Source organism: Anopheles coluzzii, chromosome 3 (genome assembly GCF_943734685.1).
Source record: "Anopheles coluzzii chromosome 3, AcolN3, whole genome shotgun sequence".
Taxonomy (NCBI): domain Eukaryota; kingdom Metazoa; phylum Arthropoda; class Insecta; order Diptera; family Culicidae; genus Anopheles; species Anopheles coluzzii.
Genome location: NC_064671.1, coordinates 74066484 through 74087878, shown reverse-complemented (window position 1 = coordinate 74087878; position 21395 = coordinate 74066484). Strand labels below are relative to the sequence as shown.

The following is a 21395-nucleotide window of genomic DNA, read 5'->3' as shown; positions in this document are numbered from 1 at the left end:
CGCTCATTTCCGCGTAGATTAGGCAGTGTTGGTGTACTTACATGCATTTAAAAGACTTCCAGGATGAAGATGAATGGATCATTGATGTGTTGTGGCATTCTGAAGATTCGTCCTCAGCCTGTGGAAGTGTTGTGATGAAGCTCGATTCCCTCAGCAGGATTGTTTGAATGCCAATGTCTAGCTCCTGGTTCTCCGGGTGGAAATTAAAACTGAAAAGGACCGGAAATAAAAAAAAAGAGAGATTTAAGCGCTGGACGGTTGTGAATCTACCAAAAGATCTTATTTTCAGGTTCAATTAGAAATCAATACATAAATTGACTGCATGTCAACGATCCGTAAAAATGTGATCTGTTCGTCATGGAATACATCGGCAAGAATGTTCATTAGGGTCGAGGAATAACAAAGAAAATAAGTTGTCGAGGGCTTAAAGGCCAATTAGTTGATTCAAAACGATAAAAGGGAAACCAAAAACTAATCTACTTACATTTCAACGATGTCCCAATCCATTTTAAGTTGTTACTTCCGCTCCGGGATGATAGGAACAGGATGTTTCCAATACCGGAGAGTTGAAGGGAATAATACACGCGACAGAGAAACGTTTTTGCAAGATGCAAATATCCGGGATAGAAGATTAAAATGTTCTTCCGGGTTCAATACAATGGGGAATGTTTGATTCACTACTTGACAAAAAAGCTATATTCTGCTTGATTTAAAGATTCGATGTTCACAATAGACTTCTTCGCGTTCGTCCTCAATTGTCCTTTCTTTATCACTTGCCTAGCTACTATGATGCACAGAATACGATTCTTGGCCTTCACTGACAGGTTCACGTTACGATGGCAACGGGTCCAACTGATGTCAACTCCCCAGTCACACCAATGCCATCCGACAGTTCGCGCAAAAGTGAGGCTGGCACAGTTTGACGCCATCGAAGTAGCTCCTTTCCTGGATGGTCCGGTTGAAGGGAAGTCCTTCCACGTACCCCAGTAATTTCCCTGCGCCACGAGGATGGCGTTGCACAAAGTAGAAAATCCGGAGCGAAGGCAGCAAGGTAAACAAATCTAATGCTTATATGTGCGACGGTACCGCTGAAGCTAGAAAAAGGACGATGGAAAACACCAGAAAGAGAAGGGATCATTCTGGCGTGCCCTTCCACCATACCCCGTCTGTTGGTAAGGCAGGACACACGACACTGATCTGCACATAATCCGCGGACCTGCTGGGACCTTGTCGGAGCGAATTGCGGAACAACGGAAAAAAGTGAGTAAGGGAGGAAAAATGGAAAATTGAAAATAGGAAAGCTCACTTCTCTCAATATTTTGACTCTTTCTCTCATATCTTTGGTCTCTTTCAGGCTTTCTGGCCAGTTTCGGATCATTTCATGAGGACACGCGCGCGCTGCACATAAGCGATTATTTATTTTCCAAATCTGATTTACAATTCTACGGGAGGACAAGGTGTTTGGTGAGGACGAAATGGAGTCGTTTGTAATGGTTGTCATTTATCTGAACATGGAGCTCTTCCTATGTACTACCAATGAAATATAATGTGTTGCTGAACTCCTACGCGCTTGTTATCTTCAGGTGAGCTTTTCGAAGGTCGACGGACAAGGTGAGAACGATTACTGATTTACGGAAATTAGAAGGATTATGTATTTATCTCTTCTGTTCGAACAAAATGGCTCCATAAATAGTGTTGGAGCAGCATGGAGACACGGGTAAGCGTCCTTCTCCTTCTTCCATGTGGATCACAGGGAAGAGATTTCCATGGAGCTCTCTATTCGTTGTATTTTCTTGAGGAATCTGGGGCACCAGAGAGGTCTTCGTAGTTCAGGACAGTGAAAGAATAGGAGATACTTGTAGAAGAGAGATGTCGAATGATAGAGATAACGTACCGCGCACGCGAAAAGGAAGCGCATCCTGTTCCGTTTGCCGTGACGTCAGTGCCATGCGCAATTGCTAATTGACAAGGACATACGGGAACCAGTACATGATGGGACAACGAAGCGAAATGGAGGAGATCACGTTTATCGGAAAAGCGATTGGCCAAATAATGCCCAGGAAAACACTCTAATCTCTGATTTTCCGATCTTCCTTCCCGGGGGTCTCAGCACAGGAGGGGAACATGCACATACAGAACCATGGGAGAGGACTCATGGTTGGTTTTAGAGGGACGAGACTGGCGATAGAAGTTAGTTTATGTATTTGGCAAAACCTTATTAACCGATTAGTGAGATATCGGGCAGAGGATAAAATGGCGGAGGCGTTACAAATCGCTTCAACTGATGAGTATCGTTGTCAAATTGAGCGATTGTGTGTGGGTTTTGATCGATTGCATTGGTGGTGTGCGAATATTCATGTAAAAAATCACTCATCCGACGTGTTTTGGAGGTTTTTTTGCTATCCTCGTGGAAATATCCATTCAACGGCTAATAGCAAACACAATCCACCCTGCAAAGCCGGCATGGTACCGTGAAAGATTAAGACAAACATCGTCATGAGCAGGATTGCGTGTTTTTGTAACGCCGGATGAGGCAGCCGTATCGTCTGGTTGTGCAATATGGCCGCAAGCCACATTCCACCGTAACGAATGACGGTTCTCTCATCCTTCCGTCGATGTGGCTCGGGTCCGCGTGAGAGTCTGTGTGCTTTTGGTTGCACAAGGATGAAGAAAAACAACAGTTTATAATTAAATTTAAACTGCCTCGCAGTTGTTTTTCTATCGCCAATCGGTGCCGAGGGAGCGCAATAGAACAAAATCCTCCCAGAAAAGAGCCGGAATTGATGTAACATGGTCGGTTTGGGCAAAAAAGAGTGTTTTGTTATGTGTTGTGCATCATGGAGTGTATGGGGAGAAATCCATTAGAACGACGCAATCTTGCTAAGAATCGACTTGTTTACAATTAATTTGGGAAGTGGATTCCTGCTCGTGAGTGAATTAAATGGATTTGACGCCATGGTTTTGTTGGCAGCATTGTTCGTTGTCATAAATAACTGTAGAAAGTAATATTTTAATTGTGCAACAGTCAAATCATAAACCAATACTCAGAAAGCATTCCCAACAACGTCGATGCAGTGTATGGAGCTCAGCCAAAGGATTCAATTACCCTAATGAGTCATGAACATAATCAATAATCTTTCACCTGTACCGCGGATTGGCCTTCGGGTAAGGCCACGTTCATCGTTTGTTGAAACGGCTAAAGGTATTATGGAATGATGTGTTGATTTATTTATATTTCCATTTCGTTTTCCAAGCGTCATTTGCGTATGTTCTGATTGCAATTGATGATTGATGATGGAAACTGTTCCAAATGTTGTTGAAAATGACCGAACTTTGAGCTAGAGCAAAAGACTGAATTTTATCATCTAACAAAGGATGTTAAGCTTTACCTAAACCTCACAAATACATGGAGAACAACAGATGCAAGTTTCCGTGGTGTAGTGGTTATCACATCCGCCTAACACGCGGAAGGCCCCCGGTTCAATCCCGGGCGGAAACATTTTTTTCGTGAATAGATCTTCATTCTAAACTGGTAGTATTCATTGATAATGATGGTAGAGGACAGAGGCATAACATTTTGGATATATTTTTAACCACCAACACATTCACCATGCTTACCTTTGATCTTGTTTCTCTACATTGCTTTGGTTCACCCCACCCTGGAATGGAGATTCGATCGTATTGTTCCATACGCTTCGCTCTGTTTCTTTGGCGTACTTTCTCTTCAGTTGGCCAGTCGATGCTTTCCCCACTGCATGGCCAGTAAAGCTATCGATTGAAATCGAAAGTTGTGCTGTTCGTGTAAGAAACTTTGCAGTCACCGTCTGTAGCCGTGATCGTCTAGTGGTTAGGACCCTACGTTGTGGCCGTAGTAACCCAGGTTCGAATCCTGGTCACGGCAGTGCCGATTGGAAGAAGGAAGGGAATAATAACCTTCAACATTTACCTTACCCCTCTCTCCAAGAACACTGTCACGGAAGTCGGTGATGAGGAAAAAGCTTTTTATCATATTTATACCAAGCTAATTCCTAGTTATCCCCAATCTCTATTACAACACAAATGCTATCGCTTTTTTGCTACCCTATAAATGATCACTCGTGCTGTTCAAGACAATCAGGATACTCCGATAAAGATATACTTCCATCCATCATCACATTAACGATTAAAGAGGTATCCGAGTCAATACACGAAACAGATGTACTCCTTATCCCGAGAAGTTTTTAATTTCCCACGGGAACTCACGTGATCGTAGAGTGATATTTCGTTTAGATAACAGGAACCATTTAAGGAAAGCGATTCTTCACTTCACATCGTGTGAGATCATTTATTTGATTTATTTCACTAGTGCATCTAAGAAAAGTTGAAGTTTCGGAAGGAATAGCAATACTCAGTAAATGTTAAGTTGTTATTTATCAAAAAGAAAAATTCAGTTTATTATCATCAAATCGAATTCATGGGCATATTGAACGAACATAAGATGTGTTAAAATTCAAGTCAACCATATACGTAAGGAGATTAATTCATTTATACTCAGAACTTCACTCATTTTTCTGGGAACATTAGTTACGGTTTGCAGTGTTTCCAATACTCCGCATTTTCAGATGTTTGGGCGTACAGTATTTGAAGAGAGCCTACAAATGCTAGCTGACTAATGCAAACTTCATCTGCTGGATACAATTTTGGTGTTTCATTAAGAAAATGCCGTAGCTGCGACATGAGTTTGCGCACATTCTTAGAATCATGTGTTTTCAGTATCGAATTATAATAGAACAGTTTTTTCCTGTTTTTTGATATATTACAATTAATTGAAGGATAATTGAACGTACATGCTTCACACGTGCATCGGAAGCTGTACATGTGTGACAACATTGATTGCCTCATTGCTCGTGCATGCGTTATATGACCCGCTCTGAAACAAATGAAATTATTAGTATGACTAGTTAAGGCCCGGTAAAATCTACCGGATGTTCTCAAATTTCGAATTATTTTCAAACTCTACACGTTCAGTGGCAACAACCATAACTCAAACACCTATTTGTTCTTATGCGTTACACCACAAATGTGTTAACCTTGTAACTTACTGGACAGTTATTACTGTACTTTGCAGAACCGTTAAATATCGATGAGGATACTTTTGAGCCAAATCACGCAATTTTGTAATTTTCGAACTGATACGTTCCATGCCTCTGTTGTTACAAATGTATAATTTTTTGATTACTATTTTTTAGTTATCGGCGTGATTTTTTGGAAAGCATAGCTAAGTAGTAACCTCAACAACGTGTTCATTGAATAACGTATTGATGTGCAGTGGATTAAAAATTTAGGGTGCCGCTAACACATATACAACATGTTTAGATCCAATCCCAATTGCGTACTTGAAAACATAAAATTTTTGAAATGCTCACTTCTGCTTCAATCCATTTTATGTTTTTTATGCAAATCCTGAAACTGGTTTTGAAGTATTAAATGGAATTGGTATTTGTCTATGAGACAATTGTTATTGTTGTGCAAAACATCAAATTTCAACAGTGAACATATTCCCTCGCATTACTATTTACGGTGTAGTTCTAATATTCCAATCTGTACTGTTATAGAAAAGAATGGTTGAACACTGTTATAGCCTTTCCAGATCAATTAAGTAAATTCACGTTTACTGGCAAACTACTTTAATTACTCTTGAAGCCCCACATCTTTCAGATTTTGCTTCTAATTTGACGTGTCCTTAATTATAACGTGGTTGTTCTTAATCAACACCATAGTACGGTGATAGCATCACATGGTAGATATCGTCATCACTCTTGATAGATACAGTAAGAATCTTTTCAGCCCTCTTGGGCACGCTACAGTAAGCACAGTTTCATTGTGGATCATTCTGCAGTTGATGCTGATCCGGCTAAATGCAGTGCGCACGGTTGTCTCACCTAACGCGCAGTATGTTGCAGCCATGTTGCGCAATGAACCATCTCTCCCTTTAGTGCTTTGTTCCGGAAGGACGTCCTGAAATAAGTAATTCTTCCCACCCGCGAGCAAATCGTTACAAATTCAATTTTAATTTTCAAGCCATCAACATCCGCCGCTTTCTCGCTCGAAATTTCAGCAAGGCTTTTTAGCATATGGCCGCTTAGGGTCTCTCGACTACATCCGCCTCTTATTGTCATGCGTTTTCCTTGTCCCGACTCAGCCAATATTGCAGAGTAGTAGATTTGAGGGAGTAGTAGATTTTGGGCGGTCCTGTGGTACGTGGTCGTCAGCTCGAACGAATCAATAACATGCCCGTCATGGGTTAAAGCCCAGAATGAACCGTCCGCCCGTAGCAAGGATTGAATATCCGGCTACGTGGTAATGAATTAAGTCTCGAAAGCTTGTATAGGCCCGCATGTCCGCGTAGGACGTTACGACAATTAGAAGAAGATTTGAGGGAGTGTACATGTTCGACTTCCCGGTTATAGCAACTCGTTTTATAGGATTTTATGTACCACACTTATCTGCCGATGACGACGGTGTATGTAGTATTCGAGGTGCTTAAGCACCAATAATGAGTATGGTTGGCTTTATGAATGATTTAATTAATTGGAATATCAACCATTTCACAATTAAGCTATTTTGGATAGTTTTAAAACATTTTTTTTTAAATATTGCCTTGAATATCTTGATTTATAATGGGAAGGTGTATGAGATAGGACACCTTATGATCAGGTGGCTAATTTGCAACTTTAAATATAAAAAAAATCATTATATCCAATGCCATGTGATTTCGATTCGGTTTGTGTAAACAAAAAATCTATGTAACCATTGCCCTCATTACCTGCGGGCTAGCAGTGGTGCATGGAGCAAGTCCTTTCGCAGCAACGCGCGTTGCTAAGAGAGCTCTGCTCTCACCCCTTTTCTCTCTCTCTCGCTGAATGTTTACTCTCACGTCATTGTGGCGATTTTCGATTTTATATATAGTGAGATACCAAGCCAATTCCTAGTTATCCCCAATCTCTAATACAACACAAATGCTATCGCTTTTTTGCTACCCTATAAATGATCACTCCGGCTGTTCAAAACAATCAGGATACTCCGATGAAGATACAGCTCGAAATATCCGCAAGGCATTGAGCAACATGGCAGGTGGTCTAGCGTTACTGCTTACGAGCGTTTCCATCCATCATCACATAAACGAGTAGAGAAGTATCCGAGTCAATATAGGAAAGAGATGTACTCCTTATCCCGAGAAGCTTTCAATTTCACACGTGGAATTCACGTGATCCTAGAGATATATTTCGTTTAGATAACATGAACCGTTTATGGGAAACGATTCTTCACTTCACGTCGTGTGAGATCATTTATTTGATTTATTTCGCTAGTGCATCTATGAAAAGTTGAAGTTTCGGAAGGAATATCAATCCTCAGTAAATGTTAATTTGTTGTTATTTATCAAAAAGAAAAATTCAGTTTATTATCATCATATCGAATTCATGGGCATATTGAACGAACATCAAATGTGTAAAAACCCGCGCTAACCATATACGTAAGGAAATTAACTCAGTTGTACTCAGAACCTCACACATTTTTCTGGGAATATTAGCTACGGTTTGCAGTGTTTCCAATACTCCGCATTTTCAGATGTTTGGTTGTACAGTACTTGAAGAGACCGTACAAACTCTACCTGTCTAAAGCAGACTTCACTCTCAGGATACAATTTTGGTGTTTCATTCAGAAAAGACCGCAGTTCTGCCATAATTTTGCGCACTTTCTTATCCTCATGAGAACTGAGCATCCGATTGTAGTACAAATGTTTTGTAATGTTTTCAGAATTGATTACATCACTACCTTCCAGAAGAACTTTCAAAGTAGGATAATTGAATGTACATGCTTCACATGTGCATTGGAAGCTGTACATGAATGACAACATTGATTGCCTTATTTCTCGTTCATGCAATGTATGACCCGTTCTGAAACAAATGAAATTATTAGTATGATGAAGAGTGTCCATTTCTTCTATTGATTTCACTTACTCATAGCTATCGAACAGTTGACTTCCTTCGAGAACTGGACGGATGACAAAAACGGCACACCGCCCATCGGGCAAAGTGATGCGTTTCACGTTGGGAGCACAGGAATGATTCAGCATGCTAATCAATGGGTAGCAACCCACTGCAAATGATTCAGCCACGTATTCGTTCACCTTGTACGCATTAAAGGACAACAATTTGCTGTTACATTCCACGATTTGCTCATATCGTAGGATCAAATCTAGTAAAATCTTGTTTGTTGCAGGGTTTGCTTCGCACACCGGTCCCAGCTCTGTTCTTTCCAGAACAAGGGTATGTAGGATGGTAGCATTGAAGATGAACATTGCAACAAACATGCTGTGTCGCCGTTCTTGATTAGTGGTTAACACGTGCACCGTGTTGAAAATGTCTTGTTGCGTTGCGATGGATTCCAATCCATCGTAAACCCGTTAACATTGGATTCATCCAGTGCATCGAGATGATCCTTCAATGCCTCTGGATTATTATCGAAGGTTGTGATCGCAATGGCTATCATGCGAATAGCAATCAAGGGAACTTCTTCGAAATCTTCATACAAGTCTCGTAAAAGCCCGCACTCATATCGATGATACTTGTTGTACGCTTTACTCAGACATTCCTCCGAACAGTACATGGCCGCGGTACATCCTTCGCATGGAATCAATGTGAATGGTCGTTCCTCATGGCAAAAATCACATCGAACATATCGGAACGAATCCTTCAGCACGGTAACGAACGGCCTTTCGATCATCACGACATCGCCTACCTTCAGCTTACGAGTGGTCACCACATGCCGTCCATATTCTTCGTTTTTGCGCAGTTCCAGACAGTTGGCAATTTGCGGCGCATTCTCTTTGGCCGGATAGCTTAGCTCGGGTTCTTCCACCACATCCGGAGAAACCTTGCTCGATGAAGCATTCTTGTTCCGAGCCTTTGCCAAAGCATTTTGGCATCTTTTTCGCGTTGATTCAACTTTTCTCCAGGATAGTTTGACTCACGAGCAAGCCGAATGTTCTCCAAACAGTCTTCAAAGCGTTGCATCTTCAGACAAATGTTTGAGCGATTTGCATAAGCCAAAGACCTTTCTGTCGATCCTTTTTCGGAAAAGGCGATGCTCTCATTGTACAGCTTGATGGCCTCGAAGTAGCGTTTCACGTTCGGGTGAAACATTTTATTTCCTTCGGACCGTAGCTGAGTCGCTTTTGCATTGTCCTTTAAATCGTTGCGCAAGTTCAATTGTTCACGAACTGAATTGTTACGAATCCACTCTCCAATTTTGGGGACCAGGAGCTCGACAGTCTCTTTAGCACTTAGATTGTTAAATTTTGCTTGTAATATACAGGCGGTCCCCGAGATACACGGTTAATGGGGACCAAAAACGGCCGCAAAATACCGCGTATCTCGAATTTCCGCGTAAGTCGAATCTCATAATTTTCAGCCAAAATATCATTAATCTTCGTGTAATTTTGCAAGTAGGGGATGGTTTTAGCCACCAAATTAATTATTTGATATGTTTCTAATGAATTGAACAGTTTTAAACCTTTTTAAATGGTATTTTACATTCGATCAATACGGAAATTATTTGGTATTTCACAATGGATGTGTCAAATCAGTACAATTTGCTCAAAGAACTGTCAAATTTTGAAAACCGCGTATCTCCGAATCCGCGTATAAGAGGTACCGTGTATCTCGGGGACCGCCTGTACTGGGTTTAAGGAATGTATCGTACATTTTTTCAAACAACACATGCTTATATTTTGCTCTCCATGTCACAGACTGTGTTTCGTAAAACATGTCCAAGCCTTCATGAAATACTGCATTAGCTTCCTCCATTCTTTAAGCCAACAGAAGGCAAACAGAACAAACTGAATACTGCCACTAAATAAAACAAATGCACTCTGGTTAGTAATTGAAACTTGGTAAGTCACTCAAGCGTTCTGTTCCTCATGAAGCATGCGAATCGAACACGTTTCTTTGAACTCGCACAAAAGAATGTTCTTTGTGGTGGAATTATTCGTTGACGTTTGGAAAGCTGCGCGATCCGATCCGCACACCCAGTAGACAATCTGAACAGCAACGTTAACCGTCATGTGTACAACCGCCTACCCGGGTATGTTTCGCATCTTTATTTCAAAATAACTTTGGATTAAAAAATCGTATCGACATCAAATTTTAAAAATGCCTCAGAAAAGATGTTTTCTACCCAAGTGCAAATAATAAAAAATATCAAAAATGTTTAAATATTTTTTTAAATTATTTAAGTTTATATAAATAATTTACCCATGTAGGCCATACATTTTGTATGGAAGAATCATGTTTTTCATGGTTAAATGCGTATATATTTTGAATTACTTAGATTTGAATTAAAATTGTCTTATAGGGTCACAATAATGTTTTATAACATATCGTTGTAAAATTAGAATTTTACAAATCCTATGAATATTTTTTTCAATCAAAAATGTGCTGCAACTCCAACACCCCAACCGGCCTTGCCACATGTTTTGAGAGGATACTTATGTCTTTTTTTTGTTTCAAATGTTGTATTACAGTGTAACAATATTTTGAATTTAACACTGAAATAATCTCTTTTAAAATGATACTAACCACTACAAGAATAGAATTGGCTGGAAGTTAACACACACATTCATACTTTTGTCATAGTGTTACTGCCGAATAGGGATAGGTGTTTTGAAGCGCACCAATGGCTCCGAAGTCGGCTCGGCACCCACGGCTCCAGAGCTGGATCCACACCAACAGCTCCGGAGCTGGGTCCGCATCAACAGCCCCGGAGCTGGCGACGAATCAATGGCTCCGGAGCCGGCGGTGAATCAACGGCTTCGGACCAACGGCTCTGGACTAACGTTTCAATAGGGACGGCATTGTATGATAGCGTAAAAAACGAATCTATCTTCTCGCAAGTGTAGAAGCTAACACCCGATGTGATTGTGTGATTGTTGAACAATGTTCAACACTTATCGATTTTTGTATAGATTCCTTTCAACATTATTTACTCAGCTAATTATGGATCTTCCCGATTGAAACTTTATTGAACATGATTTTTTTGGTAAAAAAAAGCCGGTCTGCAAAAACTGCCTCCAGGGCCGTGAGCGCGGAGTCGTTGGTGCGGAGTAGGTTTCGGAGTAACTGGAGCGGATTCAGCTTCGGAGCCGTGGGTGTGGAGCCGGCTCCGTTGGGTTGGAGTGGAGGAGGTTCCGAAGTTGTCTGGAGCCGGTCGGAGCCGGTTTTTAATAAAACATCATGAGCATACAGTGGAGCGCCGTTTATCCGGGTACCTTTTATCCGGCTTTCCGTTTATCCGTGCTGTTGAGAAATGACAGTTCAATACAAAAGTGACATTGCGTTATGAGGAGGATATTTGAAAAAGCGGTTATAATAGCACATTGTCATAACAAAAAACACTATAATTCATGGTAAATTTTAAAAATTCTCTTTCGAAAAACATGAAGTTAATAAAAACTGTATTATTTTTATCAAAAAGTCGGAAAAATTTCCAAAAAACAACCAGGAATTGGTGATAAAATATATCATTTGACTCATTATCCGTGTTTTTCGCTTATCCGGGCGAGGTCAAGTCCCGAGAAGCCCGGATAAACGGCGCTCCACTGTATTTTATAGATCGTCAACATATATTTTTATACAACAAGCAAAACCATTGAAAAATGTATATAACTTTTGAAAGAAACGTAAGTAAAACATAGAAAAAGACTAATCATCCACTTAAAACATCCCAAGTGCCACAAATCCACTAAACGACCACTAAACGGCTTCTAAACGACTCAAGTTCTCTACCTAAACGGAATATAGAAAGACTTCGTTTAGCAGACGGCAAACGACTCATGCATTCTAAAAATAGCGAAAAAGCTGGTGGCGCTCTCTGTTGGTGGGATACCCCAACCAGTTGAGCTTCATCGCTTGGAGGAGAGCTTTCTCATTTCCTCTGTACTGTTGTATGGTTTCGCATTGAAGTTATACATCGCTAGAACTAGAACGGCGATACGATTGTTTAAATACTAAACTCCAACCGAAACCACAAGCACCTGAAGCAAGTGAGATTTGAGTAATGGTCGTTGGTGTTGATACCCACGTATCTGACCACACGACCATTCATATGGGTTTTTGCTCAGAAAATGAGAAGGCTATATAGGTCATGATTAGATGAAACTTGTCGAAACACATTGCAAGAATAGGATAGCAATATAATGATGAGTTGTAATGTGCCATATATTGATCAAACCAATGAAGCTGTGGGGCTTTCATTTTTTTCTATGGATATTCAATTTTCCAGTCGTTTAAGCTTAATCTGTGGCGCTTGGGATGGGTCCTGGCCAGTTATGGTGGTAGAGTTAGCACATATTTTTGATTGAAAAAAATATTGATAGGATTTTTAAAATTCTAATTTTCCTACGATATGTTATAAAACATTATTATGAACCTATAAGATAGTTTTCATTCCAATCTAACAAGTAATTCAAAAGATATACGCTGTTAACCACGAAAAACATAATTGATCCATACAAAATGTATGGCCTACCCGGGTAGGCGGTTGTACGATTACGTAAAGTTTTTTGGTCGTACACAAGACGGTTTAACAAGGGTCAAACAAGCGATCGTTAAATTATTTTGTAAAAACCAGATTAGCGATATTGCAAAATGAAGAAGAATTATTCGTTGTATGATTTTTTTTGAAAAAAATATTATATTATTTCTAGCTCACAAAATTTCATATAAAAACCAACATCGTGTAAAAAGTCATGAGATGAAGAAGATGCAAAAGGTTTACGAAACGGCTAACATATAAACATATATTTTAATAAATATGTTGTGGACAGACCGCTGCCTCTTCCTGAGGGCTCACTGTTGACATCAGGGCTGTCATCCTGTGACGTCCTCAGTGAGGATCGCGGCGCGAGCAGGACCGGTCCAAGGTGTCTTTATTAAGGAGGTGAATTGTTAGCGCGTTTTCCGGGCGCCATCATTGAGTATTGTTATGTCAAATCGCATACAATTTTCTATACCCCCCTACAGCCCTCCCCGATTTTAATACCGGAGCCCCCAGTATTGTTATGTCAAGTCGTGAAATGTCAATTTGCTCTGAAGCACTTCACCTCCTATTATCCATACACCTTGGGACCGGTCGTCCTCTCCCCGCATTGCGTGTGTGTATGCGTTATTATTTATTACGTGTTATTGTATAACGATCCCAAAGAGTAGTGATAAAATATACATATTCTGTTTGTGCCGTACACACCGTCTCATGTTTAATTTGTACGGACACAACAAAATACAAAGTGGTGATATGAATCGGCGCGTGGCCACGGAGGTGACAAAATGTTGAAAAAATTTCAAGTTTGTCCAAATTGCTTGTCAACTGCAAAAATGAGCTTTTCTCGTGGCCGCACCAAAAATATACACAAAAACGACAAAAGGCTCAAACATCTTAATATCATCGATATGTTGTTTAAGAAGTACTAAATAGATGCATACATCAATTAGAAACATGCATTTTAGCATTATTATCAAAGCAATGGGTCACAACTGCGCCAAATAGCTGTTTGTTTACGCTTTTTCGCGAACGTCAAATGTTGTCACTTTTTATCAACTTTTGTCAACTTTTTTTCCTGGCTGCTAGGTTACGAAATTGTGACAAAGCTTAAAAAAGTGACACAAGCTCACGTTTTGCAAAAAAAAACTGCATTTTGTCACTCCCGTGGCTTTGCGCCTAATAACTTCTTGTACAGGTGTGGCTCCGTGGCCTTGCACCAAATGATTCGCCTTTGGGAAGTTGCAAAAAAAACGTTACATGGGGAGCTTGAATGCCTCCCAATATGACGTCATCGATGGAATGTGCCACTGAAGCAAAACGTCAAACCACTCCACAAAATTCTAGCGAAGCGCGTCGATCGAGTAAACAAACCAGAAGTTGGTGCCTGAAATCGAGTAAACATATGGGTGAAAAATTGACCATTACCGTAACAATAGACGATGCGCAATCTCAGATTGCGCATATATTTATCTGTCAAACGGATCGGTTTGATATATTTATCTGTCAAAAAATATGTATATATCTCGGACATATAATCTTGAAAATTTATGCGCAATCTTGGCGCAATCTGAAATTGTATGGAAATGACGTTTATAGCTCAGGGTTGGCTACGCGAAATGACATATGTTTTGATAAAACGAATATATGCGCAATCTGAGATTGCGCATCGTGTATTAATACGGTTAAGTAAATAAATTGTTGCTGAAAGCAATCTGATAACAATGTCCCGCTTGAAAACTGCAAGTAAGTATGAATATCAATTCTAATAGAAAAACCGTGGTGTTTGCATATGCATTGCATTGTTTACATTCGTTTCTAATCAAGATTTTTTCTGTTTTGATTTTTTTGAGGTTTACAAAGATAAAGCCATATCTTGCATTATTGTTTCTTAAGCTTCGTTTCTATGACCAAAAATACACCCTCATCTTTATGACCACCTACCCGTGTAGGTAATACATTTTATAAGGGAATTTGTATTTTTATTGGTCAAAAAATGTATTTTTCAACTTATTCTATGCAGCTATAATAACAATACTAGTTTTCATGTTATAAATTTATGAAGTATGGCTTTTAGTTACATAAATTGAATGCATAGCAATTAGTTCAACTGACACTAATACACCGCCATTTCTTCCCGACTGTCGGTGCAATCATTTCAATCTATGTGACTTTAGAAGAATATTAAGAGCTAGAAAACTTTTGGAATAGATTCTATAAATATAACTACATGCATTGCTATACATATCATTACAAAGTTAGCGACTAATCGAAACCAAAATCCTTTATTGTATGTGTTACTTACCCGGGTAGGTGGTTATAGAAGTAAGGGGTAAAAGTTGATTTTATTTTTTAAAGCACATTTAAAAAAATTGAGAAATTCTGAATTTTTCACCACTCTTTTAAAACATGTTTCCATAGGCATTCTAATTTTTTTGGATCGATTCGATAACCCAGTAAAAAGTTATAATAAAAAGAATAAGCAAAACATACCCGGGTAGGTGTTTAAAGAAATGAAGGTTAATCCATGTTGTTGAACGAATATTTAATTTCATGGTTTGCAATTCAACGTTAACCCAGAAGTTGCATGAAATTCACCCCGAGCCATGGCCAGGTGTCTGTAATGTAACAATCATCATCCATTGAACCACATTGTGCAACCACAAGCAATGCAATAAAAAGATCAACGGAGGACGAATATGTCCCAAAAGGAAAGGTGTCTATGAAGGATCAATTTTCGGACCAGAAGTACCTTTATGGGAAGCAATCTGCGGCAACCACTTCAGGCAAGAGTTGGTTCAGCTGTTGTTCATTTCGGAGGCGCACTTTCTCCTTCAAAGAATGGTAAAAGGACAGACAAATAGGGACAGGATCATGGCAGGGTCCTTTAGGCTACTTCTAGCAAGCAATCGGAAGAAGTCATTATGGGAATTAATTGATGTGTAAATAGTGGAAACATAATCCCGGGCTACGAGAGTGTGTTTGAGTAGGCCGTGGCATGGTTCTGGAGATTTCCGTTGGTCCAGAAGGCACACGAAGGTTTTGCTTGTTTGCTGTTTGTGGGACTGAAGTAGTAATATATTGATCGAAACATTGGGAGCTATTCTTAAATTCCTGTCCTTCAGTGTCAGGAGACGGTAACCAATAGTCTGAAAAACTGCTTAGGCAATCACTTAATTTAAAAATCATTTAGTAAATTAATTACCACACTTCAATTTGTCACCCCACTCAGCATCACGGTGTATTTTGTTAATACCAGCAACCACCGGCGGCAATGTACAATGTGTCACAAAATGAGAAACACACCCCGAAGGCTTTACGCCACCGCGTCTGATCCGGAATCAGTAAGCTGTTTTACGCCAAATCAAAGTGACAAAAACAAACCCACACAGGGACCGGCTAATCGTAACCATCCATGCACGTGGCCTACTACTCCTTAGTGTTGTGGTCGTCACGTAAGCTGAGCAAAGTACTTTTGCATTTTCCTCTTGTCAGTTGATGGTGTTAGAAAAGAGTGAGTGGTTTGGATGTGATGGAAATGAAGATTGTGATTTTACGATAAGCATCTCTGTCCTAGCAAATTTCCGGAGGCATATTTCACATCTATATAGATTTCACAAGGTATTTATTACTTCTTAGAGTCTCCGTGTGTATGTGATACCATAAAAAATGAAGTCAATTATTATCAGAAATGGTCTACTTAGGACAAATCGCGTTTAAAATGTCAATATTAATTAAGATATTAGAGCAAAGAACAATGATTTGGCCTCTTTTGCGTGGAATTGTTTGGAGCTTAACGCCCAATGTCGTCATTAAACCATTTTATGAGATGAGGATGTTTTGTTTTCTGGCTCCATTAATTATTTTACGTGCAAAACTCAGCTATTTCGGTCTAGGGAGAACCACACCGATGAAAAGGACATGAAAAAGGGCTGCTAACCCTGGCAATGGTTTCAATTACAATGTTCAACGTTCTATTCCCCTAGTATTCCCCGGTCAAAGTTACAGCATAATTGAGTGTAATGATGATAACGAAGGGTTTGATGTTTGACGAAAGCGCCGAGGATTATATGCCACGCCCGAATGCATTTAAGCGCGTTCGACATGGTTTACCGTCGTGTCTCTGTAGCTCCGTATTCTGAATCGCCATGACTATTTTCGGAGCAAATTAAAATCATCACTCAATCGTCGCATCACAAATCATTTTGTCACGAGATTCGTTATGCCATTTCAATTATGATTGTTTGTAAATGGTGCAGAGCTGGTAAGAGGGAATGTGGAATGATGGGAGATACGGTGTAGGATCAAAGATGGTACAAATTATTCAGCAAGTTATTTGGAATTATTCTTTCAAAGCCAGAATGTCTTGATAGAGAAGAATGCGTCCTTTTGGAAAATGGTTATAATAATTCGAACTTTACTTGTGAAAAGGGCTGAATGTGATGAAAAAAATCCCCGATAAAATATTTCCATATTGTGTGCAAATAGATAAAACATTGGATGAAGCAAGCAAGCAGAAAAAATAACCATTAACTACATAAAAAACGGCTTTCGTAGAAACACCCACTTTTGGTTTCCTATTACCTTCAGATTTTTTCGAATGTGTCCTAAAAAAACACCTCCGATGTGGATCGTTTTGCATGCATAATTTGGGAAATATGGAAAAATAACAACGTCTTTTTTTGTGCGATGCAATCTGCGTGAAATAAAAAAAAGTCCGTCATAGCTGAAGGCAAACACCATTTTCAAAAATAATCCGTCGTTGATTTGCGTCTACTACCAAAGAGCCTTTTTTCGTACCATGGCCACGGTATAAGCCACAAGCACTAAAATGTGTTGAAAGCGCATGAGATGTAAATCCTTTTTAAATCCTGAAAATAGAAAGCATCTCAAATGTTGCCACCGCCGTGACTTGAAGCAGCGGTGGGAAAGAGCATGTCAAGATTCTCTTCTCAATCTCCGTAACTATTGGCATTGTACTTTCCTGTGCAAACATATTAAAGGTAATTTCATTGCAGGACAATCTGCCTCTTCAAAATGTTTACTTAACAATCAGCGGAACCACGCTGGGCAAGGAGTAGTCTTTACAGAGTGGTTCCAACAAAACCTTCCTCTGGGACTGTGGGGCATTGTGGAATGGAGCAACAACGTCCCTTTTGGTTTGGGGTGACATCAGTTGTTTGCGTAGGTAATTTAGTGAGGGAATGTAAAGTGACTTTGTTCAATAGTGTCACTAAAACAGGAAAAACATCCATTTTCAGAGCGTCCGTCAATTTAATATTCCATATGAAACCATTATTAAGATGACCCAGAAGCATGTCTGTGAATATATACACACTTTATTTAATTGCACACTTCCTCTGAATGCCTTTCCAAAGACACTAACAACAACATTTGCTCAAACACGTTTCTATTTACACTCTGCAAATCAACATAACCACTTGTTGCTTCTCTCACTGCGTCACTGTTCCACTTAGCAACACGTAGTTTCGGCCCTAGTTACAGCAAAGGAAGCTGCGTTCAACTGATGATGGCCAACGGTGCGTTCCCGTTCGTGACACTTTCGATGTTTAACCAGTGCATTGGATTGGACGAAGGTTTTGGAGCAATCGGGACACTTGTGCGGCCGCAGTCCACTGTGAATGAGCGTGTGGCGCAGCAGGTCATACCGCTCCTTGAAGGCCTTCGAGCAATCGGCACACTCATGGGGTCGCTCGTTACTGTGCGTCTTGCGATGGCGTACGAGCACGTGCTTTTCGGTAAAAGCTTTTCCACACAGGTCACACTCGTAGGGTCGTTCGTTCGCGTGACTAAGCACGAGGGCATGCAGCCGAACGAACTGCTTTCCACAGAGGCTGCAGCTGTGTGGCCGATCCGACCGATGCAGCAGTCGATGGCTGGAGAGAGCGCTGGGTTGCGTGAAGACTCGTCCACACGTCTCACACCGTAGACCGGGTCCTCTTTGGTCGTGCAGCTTCTTGTGTGCGGACAGTGTGGAGGAAAGTCGGAACGCCTTGGGACAGATGGCACACCGGAAAGGCCTTTCGTCCCTCGGCTGCAGGTTGTTGTTGTCAGTGTGGAGTTGTTTGTGACGCAGACTAGAATCCCTGGAGCAGTTGTCTGGAGGTGAAATGGGAACGTCATTCTTGTTCAAACTGTCGTTGGGTTCCTCGAACATGTCGCGTGGTACTTCCATCTCCTGAAGGGTAAAAAGGGATTGAAATGATAAACAGACCGGTGGTTGAAGTAGCAAATATGATAAGAGAAGGTTGCATACCTCTAAACAGGACGTTGTGTCGGACAACTGGTGAGAATCAGGAAGCTCTAACGCTGGAGATCTGAAACACAAACAATATTATTCACAACAACTGGCTAAAGACTATGAATGCCGTCGGGAAATGGAGTGATTGGAATGAATCTCTATTGGAATATATCATCAGCCTGTAGAATATCTAAATCCAACCGCAAACAAACAGCAAATGTAGCAAACGTAACCCGTCAGCATGGAAGAGACTCTCACTAAGTGCGATGGAATCTCATCTCAGTTTGGACAGCTGTGAGAGCCATCAAGTTTGCTTCTGTTGAAGTCCTTTTTCCGTACCCTCCGAAGAGAACAGAGCACTGATTGGTCCATCGTCTGGCAACGCCCCTTTGGAAAAATGTCCTTCCAGGGAGAGTCGTTTGTAGAAGAGCAGACTCTGAGCGATTTGAACATGGTTGAAGAGTTTTCCAATAAATGTAGGGTGCATAATAATAATGTGTGAATTGAACATACAACACCATTATCAAAACGAACTCTCTGCTAACCTTTTGGATTGTTTATGGAAATAATTGAGTAAATAATAACTCATTGAAATGCTGCCAACTATTATCGGTTCTCATCGGCGACTGGACGATTAGGAATAATTTATTTGCCTTATTCTGCGGACGATTGTAAAGCATGCAAGGCCACAATTGTTCGCCATTGATTAGTAAAACATATTCCAACACAAATGGAATCGGTAGATGATATTTATTTAGCACAAAACTTTCCGTCACGGAGCATTTCCCGATTTATAAAGGGTCATGCAAATAGGTCTGATTGGGGAGTTGTTCCTACAGATGGATGCAAAGGTTCATAAATCATGCAATATGCCGCAACTCCAACGTAAATTCGCGTAATTTCCATTCGTTCAACTGGCTGTCGAGTAACGAAGCTGTCTTTTTCACGGATTCTTCCGGACTGTGCCCATGCAAATAGCGTTAATTAGCAGCGAGTTATTGTTGTCTTGGGTTCTCGTTAAATATGCTCAGGGTTTCCGCTTACAAAGCACGACTGACACCGATGGGGGTAATGTTTTTTTGCTGCTTCAATATCTCTTAATGTACCGAATCACGTTTGTTTGAGTATTTGGAAAATTTCGTTAAAGGTAAAGTAGGATTTGTCTTGCAACAAGTATCGTGCGGAAGCCTTATGATGTAATTAATGCAATCTCCTTCTTTGGGTAATTATGGCGTTGATTTCCTGCCAGCAAAGACTCTTTTATAAATCGCGTTGAAGGTTTATACGGCTTCAGAATGCCTTGAGGAAATGGAAAAATGGAAAAATTGTGGACTTTATTTTGCTTTTACCTAGAAGCAATACGGAAATGAAGTTCTGTTTTCTCCCAAGCAAGCATCTCAAGCCAAAATCAAACCAATTTCAAAAAACAAACAACCGATCCATGCACAAATCCGTTCCACATTTCATTCCGGATGATTAAAAATGTATGAAACAATGAAACTTTGTCCCGCTTTTCCGATTGTTTCTAGTTTCCCAATCATCTGGTCGCTCATCAGTTCACTTGAAATCGAGATTGAAGGCACAAAAGTTGATGCTGTAGCTTGGTGTTGGTGAAGTTTTGTGTTCCAGCAAGCAAACAGTGGAGAATGAGAACGTTGCTACGACTCTGTGGATTGAATGTTTCATTAGACCAAACAACGTGACCAATACAGGAGGGATAAGGAGATAAGGATAAGGGGTGGTTCGGACTAGAAAGTTTTCGTCACACGTGTGTTTGCAGAAAGTGTGAACCTGAAGCCTTTCTGTAAGGAAACCTCTTTTAAGGAACAGATTTTTTAACCTTTGAGGTTTACTTTAAAGTCTTTTCAAAAGTAATGAATAAATTAGAGAAGAATCATTTCATATTTCCATAATTTTTTACAACATATTACACAGTCATGCATGTTTATGGATTCATTTGTTATGTTTCTCCATGATAACTGCGGCGAAATAATCCACTATTTTTCATTTCAGAACACTCCATTACGTATTCATGTCCGCAAATGAAGCCAATCATGTTCAGTTATAATTTATGTTCGTTGCACACGCTTTCTCAGTAAAAAGTATTTTTCCCGACACAGTATTTTTCCACCTGAATCGAAACAGAAAGAAAGTTTATGGCGGACGTTCATATCATATCCCATCCTGACCTGATTGTTGGGATCGTTGAATGAGATGCTGTATTGTATTGACTTTAAGGAAGCCGTCCAGTATCGACCGAATGGTAGAGACGGGAACCATGTTAACAACCGAAAAGCGAAGGACAAAAGCTCCCTCCACCCACCCTCCACAACTACCAGTACAAAGTACAAAGGTCCCAGGAACTCATTTATCGTCTGCTAATCCACACCAGGGTTGGTACGTTTAGTAAACAAATAGTTTTTATCGAAAGGTAGTTGAGGAAAGGGTTCGTTGCGTTTGTCGCTGTGAGTATTTATCAACCTCAAATCGTGCGAATATAATTTCTTAATCCTGGGGAACGACACAACGCTTGTTTCCACGTAGATTAGCCAGTGTT

The 21395-nt window shown here is 40.2% G+C and overlaps 2 protein-coding genes and 2 non-coding genes across 4 annotated transcripts in view; 2 read left to right on the top strand and 2 right to left on the bottom strand.

Annotated features, from left to right (window-relative positions):
- LOC120956633 (uncharacterized) overlaps nt 1-21395 on the bottom strand; it is a 59597-nt gene that overhangs the window by 37834 nt on the left and 368 nt on the right. The gene's annotated exons all lie outside the window — the stretch shown is intronic.
- Trnav-aac (transfer RNA valine (anticodon AAC)) lies at nt 3427-3499 on the top strand. The gene has a single exon. It is a non-coding gene; the product is annotated as a tRNA-Val (tRNA).
- Nucleotides 3830-3901, top strand: Trnah-gug (transfer RNA histidin (anticodon GUG)). The gene has a single exon. It is a non-coding gene; the product is annotated as a tRNA-His (tRNA).
- Nucleotides 17726-19451, bottom strand: LOC125907514 (zinc finger protein 726-like). The gene has a single exon (XM_049610250.1). It carries the CDS (start codon nt 18770-18772, stop codon nt 18050-18052), a length of 723 nt encoding a protein of 240 aa, XP_049466207.1. The 5' UTR covers nt 18773-19451; the 3' UTR covers nt 17726-18049.